This window comes from Lynx canadensis, chromosome C1 (genome assembly GCF_007474595.2).
Source record: "Lynx canadensis isolate LIC74 chromosome C1, mLynCan4.pri.v2, whole genome shotgun sequence".
Classification (NCBI taxonomy): Eukaryota; Metazoa; Chordata; class Mammalia; order Carnivora; family Felidae; genus Lynx; species Lynx canadensis.
In genome coordinates, this window is record NC_044310.1 from 27,693,655 (window position 1) to 27,712,971 (window position 19,317).

At 46.2% G+C, this 19,317-nt stretch overlaps 1 protein-coding gene across 3 annotated transcripts in view; it reads right to left on the reverse strand.

Moving 5' to 3' along the window:
- The window catches only part of OSCP1 (organic solute carrier partner 1), a 29,948-nt gene that overhangs the window by 6,476 nt on the left and 4,155 nt on the right, over positions 1-19,317 (reverse strand). For 2 of the 3 annotated variants that reach the window (XR_003971001.1, XM_030326337.1), the window contains exons 2-6: positions 13,326-13,480; positions 8,721-8,888; positions 7,869-7,949; positions 837-940; positions 4-132 (exon numbers count right to left, since the gene is read on the reverse strand). Coding sequence is in view for 2 of the 3 variants with exons in the window: in XM_030326337.1 (XP_030182197.1) it covers positions 4-132; positions 837-940; positions 7,869-7,949; positions 8,721-8,888; positions 13,326-13,480 (637 nt within the window). In the remaining variant the exon portion in view is untranslated. Of the gene's footprint in view, positions 1-3; positions 133-836; positions 941-7,868; positions 7,950-8,720; positions 8,889-13,325; positions 13,481-14,789; positions 14,931-19,317 lie in introns of all 3 variants that reach the window. The other variant, XM_030326338.1, reaches the window with a different exon arrangement.

Sequence of the window (19,317 nt, forward strand, 5' to 3'; positions counted from 1 at the left end):
TACATATTGGTTCCCAGTTTCAGGACTCGGTCTCCATAAAGTTCAAAAGAACCTTCTTTTGGTGCAGTGACATAGTTTCCACCATGCTTGAATTCTACCTTCTTCACTTCTTTGCCTTTGCTGTCGAACATTCTACAATACAAAGTATGACATGATGGGATGTTCTCCAAGCTCGGGTAGTCCTGGAGGCTTCTTTATTCTTTGTACTACAGGACAAAAAGGAGATTCATGCACTCCTTCAAGATAAAGATGCTGGTTGAGGTAATAATAACAATATTTACCAAGGACATGTGAGGTGCCAGGTGCTGTGTAAGCACTTCAGAGCATTATTATCTTATTCATTCTCACAGCAACCATTTCACAGATGAGGAAGTGAATCTTGAAGAACTGGGTGGTTGGCCTCAAGTGTCTGCTAAGTGGCCTAGCTGGGATGAGAACCTGACCTTCTTTTTTTTTTTTTTATGTATCTTTTTTTAAAAAAATTTTTTTTAACGTTTTTATTTATTTTTGAGACAGAGAGAGACAGAGCATGAAGGGGGGAGGGGCAGAGACAGAAGGAGACACAGAATTGGAAGCAGGCTCCAGGCTCTGAGCCGTCAGCCCAGAGCCTGACGCGGGGCTCGAACTCACGGACTGTGAGATTGTGATCTGAGCTGAAGTCAGATGCTTAACCGACTGAGCCACCCAGGCGCCCCGAGAACCTGACCTTCTAACTGCTGTGCTTCACTGACGGAAGGCTGGGGTGGGTAGGAACCCGGCACCTTCTACGTGGTGGCCTGCATGTGGGTTTCCTGGCACCCCAAACGTTGGTCTGACAATTACTGTTGAGAATTCACCTGATGAGTCCAGGAACTTCAGTTCCCCAGGGAACGGGCCCGGACACCGGCAACACGAAGCGACCGTTGGAATTCTGAACTTTGTCCTTTAGAAATAAGGATACCTGGGAAAAAATACACTTCTTGTCATTTTTCTTGGTATATTTTCCTAGACATAAGCATTCTGAGGATGGAAAGTGTGTAATGGCTTGGGGGTGTTACCTAGTGAGCTTCTAACAACGAGAAAGACTCAGCGTAACTAGCTGAGTTACAGTGTTTTTCCAAACAGACCTTCTTTTGAGCCGCACAGCAAGTCTTCCAGGTGAGCTGTATTACCCTCGTTTTAAAGATGAGGAAGCTGAGGTTCCCAGAGTGAGGGGACTTGCCCAAAGAGAACAATAAGGATGAGGAACTGGCAGCTCAGAGGTTGAGACACTTTCTCAAGGCCAGCCAGCTCAGAAGGGGCAGAGCTAAAGATTCAACCCTTGTGTTTCTGTCTCTGGAGCCTGAGCTTTCGGCCATGTGCTAGACCGGTGGAAAGGGGCCCAAGCAGGTGGATCTGGATCCGGTTGGCCTTGGAGTCTGAAGGTCTTTTATGTGACTGCAGACACCACAATACGCTGATTTCTACTTCCTGGTTGGCTTTTTTTTTTTTTTTAAGTAATCTCTACATTCAACGTTGGGCTCAAGTTCACAACCCTGAGATCAAGAGTCACATGCTCTACCAACTGAACCAGCCAGACGCCCCCTGGTTTGCATACTTTGTGTCAAGGTCTGGATCAGATGAAACTCCATCAAGGTTGCAGTAGTTAATCAGTTCTATTGGATCCTGGCTTCCTCATCTGTAAAACGAGATAAATTCGAGGATCCCTTCAAACTCTAAAACTCGACTAGATTTTATTCATAATATCATCAAAAATAAGCATCTGTTGTGTGCAAAGCAGTGAAAATGCAAAGGGGTAAGAGTGTGTAAGATGGCAGTTTGGCACGCTGATGTTAGACCGTCTAGGCTCACACCCCAGCTGGGCCACTCCTTGGCTCTGAGTTTTGGGCAAGTTCTACAACCTTTCCGCATATCAGTTTTCTGTTTGGCAAACTGGGGGTGATAATAGCATATATTCAATGGGTAAGTGTTACCTGCTAAATCAGATAATGAAAAAGCACTTATCGCTGCGTCTGACACACAGTAAGTGCTCGATACGTGGTAGCTAATACTCTTAGGATTACAGTCCAACCGGACCCAGGACCCGGGCGTACAATGGCAACAGGGGACAATACACAGCAGGATATGCTGGATGGTATATGCACAGTAGCCCACTGAGGAGAATGACCACAGGCATGGGAGTGGGCAGGGGTGAGTGTGGGTTTGGAGCTGGGCCCGGAAGAAGGTGGGTGTGAAGACACTTTAGAAGCAGAGATGGGAGGGGCACCTGCGTGGCTCAGTTAGTGAAGCATCTGACTCTTGATTTTGGCTCAGGTCACGATCTCCTGGTTTGTGGGTTTGGCTGGAAGACCTTTAAGGAATTTTTAACCTTAAGATTCTGTGACCAAGAGATGAGAATACAAGCATGGAGAAAGAAAATTTGGAGAGAGAAGTGGGAATATATGCATGTGCTAGACCCTCTGTGAGCCTAATTCTAATAAGGTTGACTGTGTCATAGCAGGTCTGAAATGTATACACTTCAGTCCAGTGTGTGGTTGTGTCTGACCCGACAACCTGCCCTTGGCTGGATGGGACTGTTGGGTCTGTCTGCTTGCCCAGCCCCTCTGCTGGCCCTCAGCTGTTAAGTGTGGCTCTCCTGTCCTTCTCTTCTTCTTTCACCCTTTTTTCCCCCCAAGTGACCTCCTCTACTCTCAGTGTTCACCTCTGTGCTGATGGCGCCCAGATCTCAAGCTGCCACTTGGTCTCCTACCCTGGCCACTTGGTGCATCTATCCCATTGCCTATTAGACGTGTCTACCTATGGGTTCCGTGGGATGTACCTCCAATACACCCTGCTCAGAACAGGGTCATCGTTTGTCTTCCCAAACCTGATTCTCCTCTGGTGTTCCCAGTTGTAGCGACTGACGCCACCAGGGCACCACCTCAGCCGTCTGAGTTCCTCTCCTCGCCACCTTCCCGTGTGCATTCAGTCACCAAGCCCTGCAGACCCAGTAATTACTCCTTGTGTCTGGCCCCTCCTCTCCACCCTGGTCCCCAGTGCAGACCTTCGTCATCTCTGGCCTGGCCGCTGCAGGTGCCTCCTAACTGGCCTCCCTGCCCCCCTCACCTGGTTGTGAGCCATCCTCCATTCTGCGGTGAAGACCCTTCTTTTTTTTTTTTTTTAAAGTTTATTCATTTTTGAGAGAGAGAGAGAGAGAGAGAGAGAGAGAGAGAGAGAGAGAGACTCCCAAGCAGGCTCCATGCTGTCGGTGCAGAGCCTGATGTGGGGTTTGAACCCATGAACCATGAGATCATGACCTGAGTGGAAATCAAGAGTCAGACACTTAACCAACTGAGCCAGCCAGGCACCCGTGAAGAGACACTTCTAAACTTCTATCAGGCTGTGTCCTTTTCCTGCTTTAGTGACTCTCTGCTGCCTGCCAGATAATGTCCAGTTGGCCCGTGTTCTTCTCTGCAGCCATGTTCCTCCTTGAATCCTATGTTCTTGCCATATCCAAATGCTTGCAGCCTTCCGCTGCCTCTGCACCACGAAATACACCAAACAGGTATGTGCCTCATGCCTTTACTGAGATGGTGTTCTCTACTTCGGATGTCCACTTAACCCCGCTCCTATTTTCCCATGGGCCTGGTGAAAATTCATTTTTTAAAAAAGATACCAGATCCTCTATGAAGACTTTTCTTTCTTTCTTTTTTTAAAAGTAATAAGATTACTTTTTTATAAGTAATCTCTACGTCCAATGTGGGGCTTGAACTCACGACCCCAAGATCAAGAGTCACATGCTCCACCGACTAGCCAACCAGACACCCCAACTTTTCTGATTCTCTGAGGTAGAACTGACTGCCTCCACCCCCGTGTCCTCCCTCTTTACGCTCTTCTATTTTAAAACCAAACATCTGTAAGGCACTTAGTGCATTTCCCCCTTCTCTAATGAGTTCCTGGGGGCAGGTAGCATGTTTCCTATGGAAAGAGGAAATGAAAGTCACAGGGCTGTGGGTCTGGAGTGCCGGATGAGGCGTGTCCCTGAGCAGTCACGTTCCCCAGGACGGTGGCTGGACTCTGCTGGCCAGGAGGAGAGCCAGCCAGGGATGTCAATGCTCCGGGAACATGGGTGAGTGACTGGGCAGTCAGTTTCAGTGAGTGATGAGTGCAGGGCTTTGTGTGGTGTTGGGCTTATAGGTCTGTCCTCACTAGGGGAGGGCCAAGCTGGTGAGGGCAGGAGAATAATGATCTGAAAGCAAGGGGGAAGGTGGTGGAATGCTGACCATGCTTTTTACACCCTACCTGTGGACAAGGGAGGATGACCAGCCTCCACCAAGAGACCAGAAGACTTTGAATGCCGTCTCTATGACTTATATATTCAATTGCTTATTTGACTTTGCTACTCAGATGCCTAATAGGCAAATCAAACTTAGATAAAATTAATTAATTTTTCTACTCAAATATACTTCCCTCAGGCTTTCCCCCTCTCAGTTAATGGCACCACCTGCTGCTCAGGCCAAAAATGTAGTCATTCTTCATTCTTCTTTCTCTCCCTCCCCATGTCCAACTTCTCAGTAAGTCTTAACTGCTCTTGCCCAGAAGGGATACCCCAAATGTGAAGACTTCTCACTATCTCCACTGGCAGCAAGAACTGTCATTCTCTTTCTTTCTTTCTTTTAAAAAAATTTTTTTAACGTTTATTTATTTTTTCAGAGACAGAGACAGAGCATGAGCTGGGGAGGGGACAGAGAGATAGGGGGAGTCACAGATTTCGAAGCAGGCTCCAGTCTCTGAGCTGTCAGCACACAGCCCAATGTGGGGCTCGAACTCATGAACCATGAGATCGTGACCTGAGCCGAAGTCAGACACCTAACTGACTGAGCCACCCAGGCGCCCCTCTTTTTTTTTTTTTTTTTAGATTTTATTTTTAAGTAATCTCTACACCCAATGTGGAGCTTGAACTTACAACCATGAGATAGAGTCACATACTCCACCGACTGAGCCAGCCAGGTGCCCCGAGAACTTTCATTGTCTTTAAAAAAAAATGTTTATTTATTTAATTTTTATTTATAAAATAATAATAATTATTATTATTTTAAAAAAAATTTTTAATGTTTATTTGTTATTGAGAGACAGAGAGAGACAGAGCATGAGCATGGGAGGGGCAGAGAGATGGGGGAGACATAGAATCTGAAGCAGGCTCCAGGCTCTGAGCTGTCAGCACAGAGCCCGACGTGGGGCTTGAACTCACAAACTGTGAGACCATGACCTGAGCTGAAGTTGGACGCCCAACGAACTGAGCCACTCAGGTGCCCCTAAAATAATTATTATTTTATTTTTTTGATAGAGGGCATGAGTGAGCAAAGGGCAGAGAGAGAGAGAGAGAGAATCCCATGCATGCTCTGTGCTGTCACTCACGAACAGTGAGATCATGACCTGAGCCAAAATCAAGAGTTGTATTCTTTTTTTTTTTTTTTAATTTTTTTTAATGTTTATTTATTTTTGAGACAGAGACAGAGCATGAGCAGGGAAGGGGCAGAGAGAGAGGGAGACACAGGATGTGAAGCAGGCTCCAGGCTCTGAGCTTTCAGCACAGAGCCCGACGTGGGGCTTGAACTCACGGACTGTGAGATCGTGACCTGAGCTGAAGTCGGACGCTTAACCGACTGAGCCGCCCAGGTGCCTCTAAATGGTTTGTTTTTTTTTTTTGAGAGAGAGAGAGAGAGTGCACAAGGGGCAGATAGAGAGGGAGACAGAGGATCCGAAGCAGGCTCTGTGCTGTCAGCGGAGAGCCTGATGCGGGGCTAGAGCCCACGAACCGTGAGATCACGACCTGAGCCGAAGTTGGACGCTTAACTGACTGAGCCACCCAGGGGCCCCAAGAACTTTCATTTTTTACCCAGATTTCTACAGTAGTGTCCTAACTACAGTCCTATCTCCACCCTTGTCCCATACAGTTCATCTTCCAGAACACAAATCAGATCACATTATTGTTCACCTTAGGATGCCTGAAATGTTTTCTTTACTCTTAAAATAAACTCCTCACTTGGGTACAAAGCTAAGTCAACTGGTAGGTACCAGTTTAGTTATAACCGGCATCTGTTCTGATGAGCCAGTGCCCACGCCACACAGCTTGTTAACTGTATCACTCCTGCCTACATAGGCTTCACTCACACTGGCTTTGTCTCTGTCCAAGGAACACATCATGCTTTTTCCATCTCAGGACCTTTGAACTTGCTGTCCCTTCAATTTAGATGCACTTCCCTGAGATGTCAACTCATGTGTCTGTCCTCAGAAAGGCTGCCCTTGACATGTCTTTAACTCTATCATCTAAGGATGTGCTGTCCAGTACAGTAGCTACTAGTCAAGTGTGGCTATTAAAATTAACTTGAAAATTCAGTTTCTCTGTCACACTAGCCGTATTTTAAGTGTTCCATAACCATATGTGGCTAGTGGCTATCATGGTAGACAGCACAGATATAGAACATCTCTATCGCGACAGAAAGTGCTATGAGACGCTGCTGGTCTAAAGGGACATTCCATCCCAGTTGCTCTCTATAACTTTACCTTATCTTGTCATCTTCCTAAAAGTTATCAGAACCAGAACATGACTTACTTGTCCTCCCCGTCTCTTCCTACTAGTGTAGAACCTCCCCAAGGCAGGGCCTTTGTCTTGTTCACCCATGTATCTCTCACCCTAGTATCTCAGACACTGAGTGAGTATAGAGTAGGCACTCAATAAACATGTGTTGGACTGACTAGTTTTACAGAATGAACAGATTCCAAGGGCGGTGGATAATCGAGGGGAAGTATAGGGAACATTCTATGAAGAGGCAAAGATGGAATGATGTGTCCCAACATCCGAAACAATGGGAAGAACATGAGGGAGGTCCACGAGGGAAGGAAATGGGAATGGGAATGAGAGTCTGGTTGAGGGTAGGTGATCTGAGAAGACTGCCTTTGAGGAGGCAACTCTGCAAGGGTTCTGGAGGGCTGAGGGGGTTGGGGATTGGGATGGTTGTAAAGAACTGCTCAGGATTTCAAGTGGATTCCCACTAACAAATATAAAGACTATCAAGACTGTTTTGAAAACAGAGAAAATCTGTGTAGGCAATCAGACATTGCGGCCGAACAGAAACACCTTTAAAGACCAGCCTCGGAAAACCAGCCAGCAGCGGAATATCGTCAGGATATGAGATTCCTATTTTTCTTCATGGACGTTCAGATGTTTCACTGCCTGCCTACTTGGCAATTAAAGCTTAATATATTTTGTGGTTTAATATATTTTAATGATTTTGTTATAAACTTATTATTAGGAGTGTCTTTTCATTATAATGGATTTTATCTCGTCAGAATTGAGAAATCAGTATGGCTGCTTATATCACTACAATCCATAAAACAATGTCCACACAGGCACCATCCTGAGAAGAATATGATGCAGGGTTTTCAATATTTTAAAGCAATACAAAACTTAATCTTATTTGTACTTTCATATATTTTTTAAAATTTTAATCGATGACTATGAGAGATCATAATTTATGTTGGTGTTATTATTCCTCCCATCTATGCCGAATAAAATTATTCATGAGGGTTAAAAATGAAATTGGCCTCTGCGTTGAAATCTATTTGTCTTCCCTGGTCCACAGAGAACACATTTCCTCTGGAGAAGGGAACAGACCATATTTTAAAGAGAGACATAAGGTAACTGGGCAAGAATGGCGATATCACTGTCTTCCTTGGTCCATTTGAAAACTGCTGAGATTTGTTATCGGCAATTTTATCATCACGGAGCCAAGCGCTGAGGACACCACTACCTGGGCCACCTCAGGCGTCTTCTGCCTGGCCCCTTGGCACCCTGTTTCCCTAGGACAGCAGTGGCAGGGTGCTCCTGGGGCCACCCACTCACTCACCCGGATGTGCAGGTCCTGGAAGAAGGTGAGGAGGGTCTGCCGGATCAGCTGGAACTCCCCCGCAGAGAGGCCCCCGTATGTCTGCCAGAGGCAAAGCAGAAAGAAGCACTTCACTTCCAGAAGTGAGGTGGGAAGGGCAGACAGGCAGGGCTAGGCGGGCACTCAGGGGCTGGAGCCAGAGAGGCCAACAGGGGACTCAGGGAACTCGGCTGCTGGGGGAGGAGGGGCAGCAGGAGAGCCAGCCCGGCTCCCTCCCCAGGGGGAGAGACCCCATTATGGTACCCTTCACTTCTCCCTTCTCCCATTCAGATTTAGCAGAACATCCACCGTGAACTCCTTCTCAGAGGGGTCAGGAGAAAATGGCCGTGCTCGGGCTCTGTGTCATTGCTTTCCCAGCGTTGAAGGCAACGGTGACAGCGCATAAGATGGGAAGGCCTATTATATGACCTTTTAATCTATTTTTAGATACTTGTAGATTTTTAGAATTTTGGGGAGAGTGGCAGGCTTTGCCTATTCTGTCTGTCATAGAATCTAGCTGTTCTTTTTTTTTTTTTTAAGATGTTTATTTTATTTATATTTTGAGAGAAAGAGAGAGAGATAGAAAGAGAGAGGAGGGAGGGGCAGAGAGAGGGGGAGAGAGAGAATCTCAAGCAGGCTCTGCACTGTCAGCACAGAGCCCCAAAGACGTGAGGCTCGAACTCACAACAGTGAGATCATGATGTGAGCCGAAATCAAGAGTCGGACACTTAACTGACTGAGTCACCCAGGAGCCCCAGAATCCAACTGTTCTTATCAGGGGGAATGAGAACAAGAACAGGGCTGAGGGATGATGAACTGGCGGTGACCTCTTACTTCAGTCAGCTGCCGGAAAATCTCCTCCACTTGATGCAGGATGGCTGGGGAGTCTTGGATGAATCCCTTGATGGCATCTAAATGATTGAAAGTGACGAGCAACACATCCTTGGGGCGGGGGCACAGCAACACTTGGTGTTTGAAAGCCATAGTCATCAGGTCATAGAGCTGAGCAAAATAAAGGGGATCAGAGAAGTAGACATCAGCACCTCCACACAATCATTCGGTCAAGCATTTACTGAAAACCAGTTCTCGGCATATCATACAGCTCAGGTGACCACGTCAGTGATCACTCAAACCAAGATACTTTTGAGAGTCAAAGGGGATAACATCAGTAATTAAGTCAGAGCAGCAGGAGGAGCATGAAGCCAGACCAGTGGAGGAGCATTCCTGAGAAAACCAGGATTTCTGGTCAGCTCACATGTGTTGCTAATGGAACACGTTTGCGACAGTATCGGCAGCCACGGGGCCCTGGACTGGTGCTGGCCTCAGAGAGCGAAAACCCAAAAGCCAGCCCTCCACCACTGTGGCTGATGTGCTGGATGGCCCTGGCCAAGTCCCTCCACCTCTCTGAGCCTGAGCTTTCACATGTGTAAAAATTATTCCCTAATTTCCTGTCATTGCGGAACTGCTGAGAGGAGGCAGGGAGATGGTATGTGCACATGTGGCAAATGTAAGGTCCCGCAACCATGTAGGGGCAGTTTTAAACGCTGAATGGTACTTAACGAGATATCAACAAGCCCCCCACGTGGTCTGACCGCCCATGAGCGGGAAGAGGCGAGACACCGGTGAGGACCAAAGTGGTCAGGATAGGTTTTGCGGGAGCAGAAGGCTGCAGTCATAGGTTCACACCGACTGAGGGAGGGGATAGGCATTCTAGCTGAGGGCAACAGCATGTAGGAGGGCCTGAAGGCAGCAAGGAGTATGCTATTTTCCTGGGAGAAGGAGGAGGACAGCCTGATTGGAGAGGGGAATTCGTGTTGGGGTCGGTGGGAAACAAAGTTGGATAAGTATGGCAAGATTAGAATATTAAAGGTTTTATTTTTTTTTTAATTTTTTTTTCAACGTTTATTTATTTTTGGGACAGAGAGAGACAGAGCATGAACGGCGGAGCGGCAGAGAGAGAGGGAGACACAGAATCGGAAACAGGCTCCAGGCTCTGAGCTATCAGCCCAGAGCCCGACGCGGGGCTCGAACTCACGGACCGCGAGATCGTGACCTGGCTGAAGTCGTACGCTCAACCGACTGCGCCACCCAGGCGCCCCTATTAAAGGTTTTAGAAAGACAGGCAAACTTATTTACTTATTTATTTTTAATTTTTTTAATGTTTATTTTTGAGAAACAGAGAGACAGAGCACAAGCAGGGAAAGGGCAGAAAGAGAGACGGAGACACAGAATCCCAAGCAGGCTCCAGGCTCCAGGCTCCGAGCTGTTAGCACAGAACCCGAAGCGGGGCTCAGACTTACGGACCACGAGATCATGACCTGAGCCGAAGTCGGACGCTTAACTGAGTCACCCAAGCGCTCCAAGGCAGGCAAAATAATTTAGACTAGACGTGGTGGGGATTAGAGAGCTACTAAATTTTTCCGAGCTGTCAGGATAGAGGTAGTGGTTAAGCCAGATCAGTGAGTCTGGCAATGATAAAATGAGATGGAGTGGAAGGGAGACTGGAGTTGGGGAGATTGGCTAGGACCTGGCTCCTGATAGGTGTGTAATAACATCTAGTGACTACAAGAATGAAAGAAACTGGGCTCGGTCTGTTACATCCGGCGTCGGGCTTCCGGCTCAGGTCATGAACTTGTGGTTCATGGGTTCAAGCCCGGCATCCGGCTCCGTGCTGATGGTGCGGAGCTTGCTTACGATTCTCCCTCTCTCTCTGCCTCTCCGCTGCTCGCAGTTTCTCTCTCTCTCAAATTAAAAAAATAAAAACTTAAAAAAAAAAAAGAATGAAAGAAACTTTGCTGGAGTAATCCAGATGTAAGGCCTGGTATAAAGATGGTGGGCATGGAAAAGGCAGGGAAAGGAAGTACACGTGACTCTTCAAAGGAAAAGCGTCACATGTGGCGACTGCCTGACTAGGTTTGGGGACGAAGATAAGGGCTGTCTGAAATGCGTTTTCCATCTAGTGCTCAGGAGAAGGCCAATGCTGACAGTGGCAGGGCAGTCTGGGGGACGCGGGGCAGAAGGAAGCAGTCTGGGAGAGAAGCTACCGGCGCGTTTGAGGCAGGGTGGAGACTATAAGCTATGACGATCTAGTGTGGTGCTGAGCACGATCACATACATCACCTAGTTTGGTCCTATTTAATCTTCACACGGACTCTATGATGTAGAGGTTAGCCCAAGTTTAAAAATGAAGAGACTTGCCTAATTTTACATAGCTGGTAGTAAGTGGCAGGGTGAGATTTGAACTCAGGATGGTCAGATCCTAAGGCAAGAGGAGCACCCTGGTGTGTGTGTGTGTGTGTGTGTGTGTGTGTGTGTGTGTGAACATAAAATACTAAAGATATAGATTTGAGACTCTCTGCCGTCATTGCCAGATGTGAAGCACCTGCTGTGGATAGGACACCATGCAAGGAATCAAGGATAAAAACAGGTATAAGATGAAGAAATGAAAATTCAGATTATTCAGTAAATTGAGTCTCATAGCTTGTAACTGGTAGAGCTAGATACTTGAATCCAGGTTAAAAATTTTTTTTATTTATTAACTCTTGAGGGAGTGTGCATACATGTGAGTGGGGGAGGGGCAGAGAGAGAGGGAGAGAGAGGGAGAATCCCAAGCAGGCTCCTTGCTGTCAGCGCAGAGCCTGACGCAGGGCTCGATCCCACGAATTGTGAGATCGTGACCCAAGCCGAAATCAAGGGTTGGATGCTTAACCCACTGAGCCCCCCAGGTACCCCAAGAATCTAGGTTTTTTGATTCCAAATTCTGTGTGCTTTCTTTACGAAAACGTAGACCTTCTTAAAGGCAGAAGAGTGAGCAGAGCGGAGAAGGTGATTAACACTGATTGAACATCTATTACGTGCCAAGTCTAGGTGTGCTATGTTTTCTCATTGAATCCTCCTTGAACTGATACAAACAAGCTATTATTATCCCCATTTTATAGATGAGAAACCGGAGGCCCAGGGAGATCAAGTAACTTTCCAGAAGTAAGTGAGAGGGGGTAAGGGCACAGTTAAAGCCAGTCTGTCTCCCCAAGGTTCCCAGCTTCCAGCATTAAGTGAGCACTGATTTTGCACACTCAGCGCTCACTGTCAGTCCTCAGGATTTTAAAACCTTCACATAACGGAGACACTAAAAAATAAATTACTTAAAAATTATTATTGTTATTGCTATTATTAAAAATAACCAGGGGCGCCTAGGTGGTGCATTTAGTTGAGCGTCCGACTTCAGCCAGGTCACGATCTCGCGGTCCGTGAGTTCGAGCCCCGCGTCAGGCTCTGGGCTGATGGCTCAGAGCCTGGAGCCTGTTTCCAATTCTGTGTCTCCCTCTCTCTCTGCCCCTCCCCCGTTCATGCTCTGTCTCTCTCTGTCCCCCCAAAAATAAATAAATGTTGAAAAAAAAATAAAAAAAAAATAACTGAAACCCATATTTCATTCAGATTCCATTAGTTTCCCCTAACGTCCTGTTTCTGTTCCAGGACCCCATGTTACATTTAGTCATCAGGTCTCTTAGGCCTCTCTTGGCTGTGACAGTTTCTCTAACTTTGCTTGGTTTTGGTGGCCTTGCGAGCTTTGAGTACCGGTTAGGTACTTTGTAACGTGACCTCCAAATGTCATCTGACGTTCTTCTCACGATTAGACCGGGGTTGTGAGTGTTCGGTGGGGGGAGACCACAGGGGTCGAGTGCCATCCTCATCACATCCCATCGGGGCACATACTACCAACATGACTTATCACTGTTGACGTGGACCTTGATCGTCCTGGTGGAGGTAATGTTTGTCATTTCTCCACTGAAAGTTAGCTGTCCCCCTCCCCTTCTGTACTGGCCTCTTTGGAAGGAAGTCACTGAGTGCAGCCCCCACACAGGGAGTGCGGGGTTATGCTCTCCTTCCTTGATGGCAGAGCATGCTCTGAACAGGAGATTCTTCTGAATAGGAGATTTGTCTGTTCTCTGCCATTTATTTATTTGAAATTATCGTTTTAAAAATCAGAGTGCCCCAACAATTTGTTCCCCAAAGGAATAGATATGTTCACGTTCTAAGTAAAGACTGAGCAGTCTCGAATTTGCTTTTAAAAATGTCTGGTTTCCTCATCGCAAAGCTTAGATTTGTTAAGAACGAAGCAGAATTAGTGTTTAGGGTGGGGCACCTGTGTTGGGTTGAGGTTCCTAGGTGTGTTCCTAGTGTTCCCAAATATGGGCACAGATGCCAGCCCTCTCTGGGCAGGTGGAAGGACACGAACATCAGAGGGGTTGGGATGGATGACTTGAGATCCTTTCTAACTCCAAAACTCAATACCAACACCTGATACTTGTGAGTGGCTTTTCTTTTTTCTTTTTGGCAAGGAACCATTGCATACATCATCTCATTTGACCCAGTATGTGCTCATCCACAAAGGGTACAAGAGGTGCAACCAAGGGGACAGAGGCAGCTGTCTGCTCTCACCTTATCCATGCTGGCCTGGTTCAGTCTCATAATGGAGGCATGAGCCAGGCGGTCGTAGACGGTCCTCAGGGCCTTCTTGGAGTAGAGCTCTTGGGGTTTGAACAATTCCTCCATAAACTTTCGATTGAACATGGTTGAGATGATGTCGTGCAGAACTGTAGAGACAAGAGAGAATACAGCTGAGCGAGGTACTGGAGGAAGCTGTATTCGGGAAATGGTCTCTGTGTATGAATGGGATGCAGGGGCCGGTCTAAGCAGAGCTGGGGATGCTGATGTGCTGGCGAGATGTGCTCCCTTGGGATAAACAACACAGGTGTCCCAATAGAAAGAAGGGTCCAGAGTGCCTTATGAGCCTGTCCCAGAGCAAACATAAATGTGACAATGTATAAATGTGTCATGCTTTAGGGGCTATAAGCCACTTTTATACAGGTATTATCTCACTTGATGGGGGAAATGTTTCTTCTTTCTTTTTTTTTTTTTTTTTTTAATTTTTTTTTTTAACGTTTATTTATTTTTGGGACAGAGAGAGACAGAGCATGAATGGGCGAGGGGCAGAGAGAGAGGGAGACACAGAATCGGAAACAGGCTCTAGGCTCCGAGCCATCAGCCCAGAGCCCGACGCGGGGCTCGAACTCACGGACCGCGAGATCGTGACCTGGCTGAAGTCGGACGCTTAACCGACTGCGCCACCCAGGCGCCCCTCTTCTTTCTTTAAAAAAGATTCCTATGAACATTTTCGATCTCTTCCTTGAAATGAAAGGCAGTATTGCTCTTTTTGTTTGTTTAGCTAATCTGTAACTTTTTACTTAAAATTAAATTTCATAAAAATGGGACCAATAATGGTAATTGACTCTGTTTAAAGAAAAAATACTTTATGAAAATAGATAAGTCTACCCACTGGTTAGAGATTTCTAGTGTTTCTACAAGACATGTACTTCATGCACCATTTTAGAATGCCTTGATTTCTACATTTGATCTATAATATTGATATTACACTGTGGTGACATGTCTCAGTGTTGTTCAAATGGAAAGTTTCCATCTGGTGAGAATAAAAGTCCTAAGGCATGTGCAAACCAAAGTGTCTATAATTCTAGTCGTTCATTCACTCATTCAATTAACTATTTTGTGCTGCTCAAATAACATTAGTTGAGGGCTAGGAAAACCATCTGGTACAAGAAATAGGACCAGGTATGTATGAACACAGATTATTCTTAATTAAGCCAGATATATGCTGACCTCAGGGTGAGAGTATATGAATGCTGAGAATATACATTCATAGCAATTAAAACTTGCAAGAAAACTGATTATTTAGAATAATGATACAAAATCAATTACTAAACATGAGTGATTATCACCGAAGGATACAAATGCCCCTTTCTCTTGCCACACAAAGGTGGCACCAGGTGACTGGTTGTGACCATGAATTTTAGAGACTGAAGGCAAGGTAGTATGTTCACGTCATACCTTTAAGTCATGGATAGAAGTACCCTGAGCGCTCAGGCCAGCACTAAAAAGCATCTGGGCGCCTGGCTGGCTCAGTTGGTGGAGTGTGCGACTCTTGATCTTGGGGTTGTGAGTCTGAGCCCACGTTGGGTGTAGAGATTCCTTAAAAAAAATAAAATCTTAAAAAAAAAAAGCATCTTGAAGAACATTTTGGGGGGAAAGGGGAGCTGGGGGCTAGTTTTTTTAAATGTTTATTTATTTATTTTTAAGAGAGAATGTGTGAGCAGGGGAGAGGAGCAGAGAGAGAGAGGGAGACAGAGGATTTGAAGCAGGCTCTGCGCTGACAGCAGAGAGTCTGATGCGGGCCTTGGACTTAGGAACCATGAGATCATGACCTGAGTCAAAGTCAGACGCTTAACCGACTGAGCCACCCAGGCACCCCAAGGCTGTTTTTAAATCTTACATGGAAGGGCTATGGAGAAAGAGCGGAAGCCCCCTCCCCACCTTTTTTTTTTAACAGAAAAGAACTAAATGACTGTGGCTCCTTGCAGAAGTGTTGAACTCACACTTGGCCTTAGGACTTCACTCTAGGCTCTATCTTCTTTGTGAGGAAGAACTCCATTACCAATATAGGGTAGGCGTCACCTCTGACAATTTGAACCCATTGCAGCATGCACCTAATGTGCACTAACATTTCCCCAGTGTGGACAGTTTGGGGACATATGAACTCTTCTGGGTTTGCTTCATGAATGGTCTTTTGTCTTTGGCCAAAACAAGCAAGGGCCTGCAAGGAACTGGGTTTCCTAACCCTGTTCTTACCGTAGCCTAGATCAAGTGCAGAATTTGCAAGGGAATAGGTACAAATGCAAAGCCACATATAAGCCCTCAAAAGAAAGAATTTGAAGAATTTTCCAGATTTATGTAGGGCAAGGAGGAGTGCCAAAGAGGAAGAATTCCAGTTGAAGAATCACATCAGCTCTGGTTATGTCAGTGTTTACAAAAGCTGCCATTTACCTGGGTGCTGGGTCGTTTCTCTAGAGTCTTAGAGTCCCTAGCAGCTTAGCCCCAAATACATCAGTTCTAAAAGAAAGAAAATTGCAGGGCGAGTGTTAGTCACTCTGGCAAAATAAAAAGCAAAGTGAAACCTTTCCCTCTGGGAAGTGAATAGGCCACGTATCACCATGGCTCCTTGTACCAGAACAACCAGAAAGTTTACCTGTCATTAGGAGCACAGCGCACCCTGTCTCTGTGGGCAGGGCGGTGAACACAAATGCCCCCAAAGAAGAAATGACCGTTTTATGATTGGGCTCTGGCACCCAGGGCTCTCGCCTCTCAAATTTAAGTCTTTGGAAAGAGTATGGGGGCACAAATTAACAGGCTTACAGCTCACAATGCGCTTTACCTGGCACTTGGTTGAGGCGGGCCTAAATCTGTACCGGACTCGAGATAAACGCCAGGGCACGAGGAACGGAAGGCTGGCCTTCCCTAGAGAAGCAGTCCATGCTATACTGAAGTTAAACCCGAGAAACGATTTTAAGCAGTCCTGTCGGTCTGTCTTGGTGTTAGCTTTCTGCACTCACATGAGCTCTGCCTAATTTCACGAGGCAGGAATGTGCTAGGAGCTAGGCGACAGCCTGCAGGGACTAAGGGCAGGGAAGGAAGTAATTTTTAACAGGTGCATCAGAGAGGGTTAGTAGCTGAGTTCTTAACATATCAGGCTGCTTGGGTTCTGCTTGTTATCAGGGTCCTGGGTTCTGACTATGAGGTCCGGTTCTGCTTGTTATTTAAAAATGCCTAAGTTGGGGTGCCTGGGTGGCTCAGTCGGTTAAGCGGCCGACCTCGGCTCAGGTCATGATCTCGCGGTCCGTGAGTTCGAGCCCCGAGTCAGGCTCTGTGCTGACAGCTCAGAGCCTGGAGCCTGTTTCAGATTCTGTGTCTCCCTCTCTCTGACCCTCCCCCGTTCATGCTCTGTCTCTCTCTGTCTCAAAAATAAATAAACATTAAAAAAATTTTTTTAAATGCCTAAGTTAAAATAAATTCCAGTGATTCAATTATGTATACTCACAGCCTTCATAATTCACGTCTCACCTGAAATTCCACCATGTGTCAAGAGGTGGGCCAAAAATCGCTCAAGAGAAGTGGTAAAATGCAATAAAAGTGTGTCGAGGACTTTAGGTGTGTTTTTCTTGGATCCTGGCCTAGATTAAATAATTCTCTTGATGAAAGCAATTGGGTTTTTTAAATGTTTGTCTATTTTTGAGAGACAGAGTACAAGCAGGGGAGGAGCAGAAAGAGAGGGACGCAGGATCTGAAGCAGGCTCCAGGCTCTGAGCCGTCAGCACAGAGCCTGACATGGGGCTTGAACCCACGAACAGTGAGATCATGACCTGAGCCAAGGTCAGATGCTTAACCGACTGAGCCACCCACGCACCCCTGAAGACAACTGGGTTTTTACCAACTACCTCTGCTCTACATTTAATTGTTATGGGGAATATGCAATTTGGAACCGAGCTTAAAAGGGAGAAGCTACTACTTCCAGGTGGTTACCATTTTTGAAACCTTACTATGTTCCAGGCACTGGGCTTAGAACTTTCCGTGCATTATCTCATTTAAACCCCGAGACAACACTGAATTACTCTCCTTATTCTATCAAGGAGGACCACTGAATCTTAGACAGGTTAAAGTCCAAGGTCACGTAGCTGGTGGTGGAAATGAAATTAGGATGGGTGTTTGATTTTACCGTCTGTGCTCTTACATATTACGTATGTCATCTCCTCGGCATACTTGGTATGGTGAGAGCATTTAAAATCTTGAGGACGATGGCTGATGGCGTGCATAAACCGCACCCAAATGTCAAGTGATGGAAGGTACTTGTGACATTTAAAGGTGGGGAAGGCTAAGGTTTTATTCTGGGGAACTGGCCAAATTTTCAGGTTTGCTGCTGGTTGTAGGTGAAGGGGAAACTGAAGATTTGGCACGATTAGGTCCTGGTGCATGCATGCTGCAGCCCACAGTCCTGGCGGCTGTGCAGCCACAGGCTCCCATTTTTCTCCGTTGCTCAGTAGAGATCTCTGTGTGCTAAGGAGAACGGCTCGGGGAGGAGCACCGGTGTCGAAGCGCAATTCTTTGGCTGCACAATACTGTCACATAATGGTTTTAAGGACTACCGGATAGGACAGTCTCCCCAGATGTGTAGCTGCTGTCTTGGTGGTCCCTGTCAAACTTGGCACTGATGAGAAGAGACAAATACCTAGGGCGCCATATGGTCCTTTGGCCAAAGTTTGCTTGGTTTTCATCTTACATGCTGCATGTATTTAAGTAAGAGATTCCACCATACAACCAACGTCTTGGCTAAAGAGAAACTCACGCCTGTGTTTTCCCTTAGGAGTATTTAGAGTGGTCCCACAGGAAGCCCAACGATACAGGACCGAGTGAGCCTGTGGATGCAGACTGAACGCATGCAGCCCAGAGATAGCATACCTCGTTTTCTGTCCACCTCTGTCCATTCATCTACATGAAGCATATAAAAAGAAAACACCAGTTCATGAAGCAAGAACATTTTTTTCAAGGAGGCTTTAAAAACACCAATTCCGACGTTGTGGCCTATGAAACTTTAGTTTGCACGTGGGCACTGACGTCTAATGCGGATACCCTGCCTTCCATTTGAGACTTTGGAAAGGATGACAGGTAAATAACAAGTTCCAAAAGAGCCCTGGAGAGGCTATGTCTTTTAGAGGGGGGCCTCGTGGGAGAGGAAACCCAGGAGAAACTAGCTACCTTGGGGTTGATCTTGAAAGGCCTGAGGAGTCATTTTCTCTGATGCTGTGAGAATACACACCATTCAAAGCCTTTTACAAACACTAACTTTCATGAGGAAGACTCCCCAGAGTAGGTAGAGAGAGGATTTTCTTTTTCTACAACCTGATTTTTTTTTGATTAAGATTTCCCTTTCCAGAGTACAGATGGAACTGCTCCAGATAGAAAACTTGAAAGGTGAACCAAAAGGAAAAAATGTCCATTTGTTTCTGATTTACTTTTTACATATAGATGCATGACTCCCATGTAAAAAGAGGGCAATAATGAGGGGACCACTGTAAAGAAAGCCCCTGAGGACAAAAGCGGGTGGGGACATGCCAAGAGGAAACCAAATGAGGAGAAAGGTACTTGGCTGGAGAAATCCGTGAGAATCAAGACCCTTTATAGGTTGAGATCCGGCTCTACCATTTGCTAGCTATGTAACTTCAAGCAATTTATTGAACCTCAGTTTCTTCATCTGTAAAATGGGCATCGGAACGGCACCTACACCATAGGGTTGCTGTGGGGATGAAGCAGATAACACGCATCAAACACTTAGCTGGCTTCTCTTCTGGCTTCGCTTTCTGTACCACACAACTTTGGACACTACCCATAAAGGACGAAATGTGGCTTTTTTCTTTCCTTAATTTTCTGGGGGCAGATTTCAATGTTGAACTCCAATACCACGCCCTCTAAGCAGGGTTCTACGTGCATCCACATTCTTATTTATTTATTTATTTATTTGTTTATTTAT